Source organism: Austrofundulus limnaeus, unplaced genomic scaffold (genome assembly GCF_001266775.1).
Source record: "Austrofundulus limnaeus strain Quisiro unplaced genomic scaffold, Austrofundulus_limnaeus-1.0 Scaffold2, whole genome shotgun sequence".
NCBI lineage: Eukaryota > Metazoa > Chordata > Actinopteri > Cyprinodontiformes > Rivulidae > Austrofundulus > Austrofundulus limnaeus.
This window is the reverse complement of record NW_013952404.1, coordinates 6,873,768-6,876,290: the sequence shown is the minus strand read 5'-3', so window position 1 is coordinate 6,876,290 and position 2,523 is coordinate 6,873,768. Positions and strand designations below refer to the sequence as shown.

General features: G+C 42.9%; 1 protein-coding gene across 1 annotated transcript in view; it reads right to left on the bottom strand.

Annotated features, from left to right (window-relative positions):
• Positions 1 to 2,523, bottom strand: part of prima1 (proline rich membrane anchor 1) — a gene marked incomplete at its 5' end in the record, with an annotated part of 15,464 nt that overhangs the window by 11,312 nt on the left and 1,629 nt on the right. Inside the window, 1 exon segment of the mRNA XM_014013570.1 lies at positions 512 to 644. Coding sequence (XP_013869024.1) covers positions 512 to 644 — 133 coding nt within the window.

The window sequence follows — 2,523 nt, the reverse complement described above, 5'->3', positions numbered from 1 at the left end:
TGAACTCTGGTATGTAACCCATAATGTTGTGTGCATTGCAATATTTAGAGCAAAACTGTGCTCTTAACTTGCTAATTGACCCTTCACACTCTGCTCTTATTGGTGCAATGTGCAATTAATGAAGACTGGCCACCAGCCTGGTCCAGTTTAACCATGAAACCTCCCACACTAAAATGACAGGTGTTTCAGTTTCATTGTCTACATGTGTAAATAATAAAAAGGCACCTAATAGGAATGGAGGGGACGTTAAATTTGTCTAACCAATAGTTGTAGTGGTTACCAAGTTGCCAAACATCCTGTTCCCAGCAGTTTTTCTAATCAAGTGTTAAGGGTTTTGGGGGGATCAAAGCAATTGGGTTACTTTTAAAATATCAAATTGTACTTAAAGCAAAGACTCACAAGTCTAAATAGAATTTAATACTTTGCATTTGACTGTTTTTAAAGGCCCAAAACACGACGTAAATGTTAATTTGAACAATATACGAAAAATAGATAAATAATTGTGCCTAACCTTTTGATAGCCTTGTAGCAGATGATGATGGCTGAAAGGAGGAAGACAACAGATGCGCAGACAACCGTCCCGAGTACCACAATGTCCATCTCCATCCACCAGGGCCTCAACAGTGGCACCATGGGCTCAGCCACTGAGGAAAAGGAGACGAGATGTCCAAAAATACAATGATTCTTCTGTTTGAACACAATGAAAACACAAGAGCTTTCCACTTGTGACACAAAGCAGACTGGCCTCACGTTCTCCCATAAAAAAGCAGAGCATGTTCTTTTCCCGCTCTCTGAGTCGGGAAGTGTCCTCGATTGTTCTGTAGGCCTTAGGTTCAACGTTCAAAGATATCCAGTCTGACACCATGAATCATTTAAGGACCCGTTAGCCTTCCGTACACCAGCACTCTTGTCCACACCAATTACTGCTTCAAGAAACCCCACCCCCCACCCCCCACCACCTACTCTTTCCACATTAGATCTGTGGGGTAAGGCCACTCACCCGCACGTTGTATAACATTATGTGCATCAGCAAGTCCGTGTCTGTAATACAGAACTTCTCTCCTCTCTTTCTGCAGCGTTTGCTGCTCTTCTCGCCGTCTTGGAATTAGTTTAGAAATGCAGATGTATTCCAATTTAATACAGCTTTAAAAAAACTGTGCATGACAAATTCGTAACTTTGCATCAAGTGTTATTTAAGGATAAACACGGTAGCAACAAATACTCATAAGTGATTTCTAATTTTCCAGCTCAGCACACTTTTATGGAGTAAAGAAAGAAAGATGGCTCTCCCCATTCCAGCGCCTCACGTCATAAGTCACTGAATACAAAAGCTCTCCTCAGCCAAACTTCCATTTTAATCCGTCGTTTTGTCAGCGGCTGGAGAATTTAATGCGGTCGGTGTTAAGGATCTCCAGATAAGGCACACTCGTTTGAATTAACCTCGGTTCATTTAAGCACACGGACGACTACTTAAAAGACACTTCTTCGTCTCCGAGACGGCTGTGGTTTCAGTCATTGTCCTAGATTTTTTTCTTTTCCTCGTTCGCCTTGCATTTTTAAACACTATAGTTTAAAGCTGAAATTCCTGCTCCAATCAGGCTACAAAGAGGAGCATTGAGATAACTAAGCGTCTCTACGGTAATGGAGAAATGTGTTTCCAAAAAAAAAAAAAGGCTCTTTAAATAAATTATTCATTGTGTCTCCACCCTTTGCAAACAGTTCTGTGTGAAGTTAAAACAGAATATAAATTGGCCAACTTATCATGTTTATCAGAACCGCTGCCGYTGGGAAGGCTGCAAATGTGGAGAGGTAAATTTGTCACAAGTAGGCATTCAGGCCCTCACTTTTGATTGCAGTCAGATGGCCGTGGCAGTACTCATGCAGCTGCCTTGACAACAGTCACCAAAGGGTCTATACCTCTTGATTCTAACTCAAATGATGGGTCAAAGGAGGGGAAAGGTGGGGGAAATCTATCCACATTGACCAAACCCTAAAGAAAATCTTTAGAATTGATAGATTAAAGCCTTGCTCGATGATTGAGCTCTCTTCTGAGCACATAATGTAAAAGTCTAGCCGTGAATGATTCAAAAAAGCACACCCAGTGGTAGCTCAGAATGGCTGCATCATCAGCAATGCCTGTCCAATATTTCAGTTATCTCGTTTAGGTCCATGTGACAACGTACAAATCATATCAACTTTCAGCATTCAGGCCCGAGAAATATGTTTGCCAATCTCAGTGGGTTTATCTCTGAGAGGGGGGCGGAGGGAGGAGGGGCCGCCACAGCAGGCGATAGATCAGCGTGGATATGCTACACAGGCACTAAACTTTAAAACAAAGCTGGTACTGCCGGGCCTTTATTTTTTCTTCTTCGGGAGCTCATTATCTCTATCATAATAAGCTAATTTCAATTAACTCGTCTGCGTACGAATCAGGAGGATGGGGTCCCCACTGAACCGGCAGCCTCGCAGGCGTGGATTTCACAAGCAGTTGGGTGCTCCCCGAGTCAGCCCCCCACCTCCCCC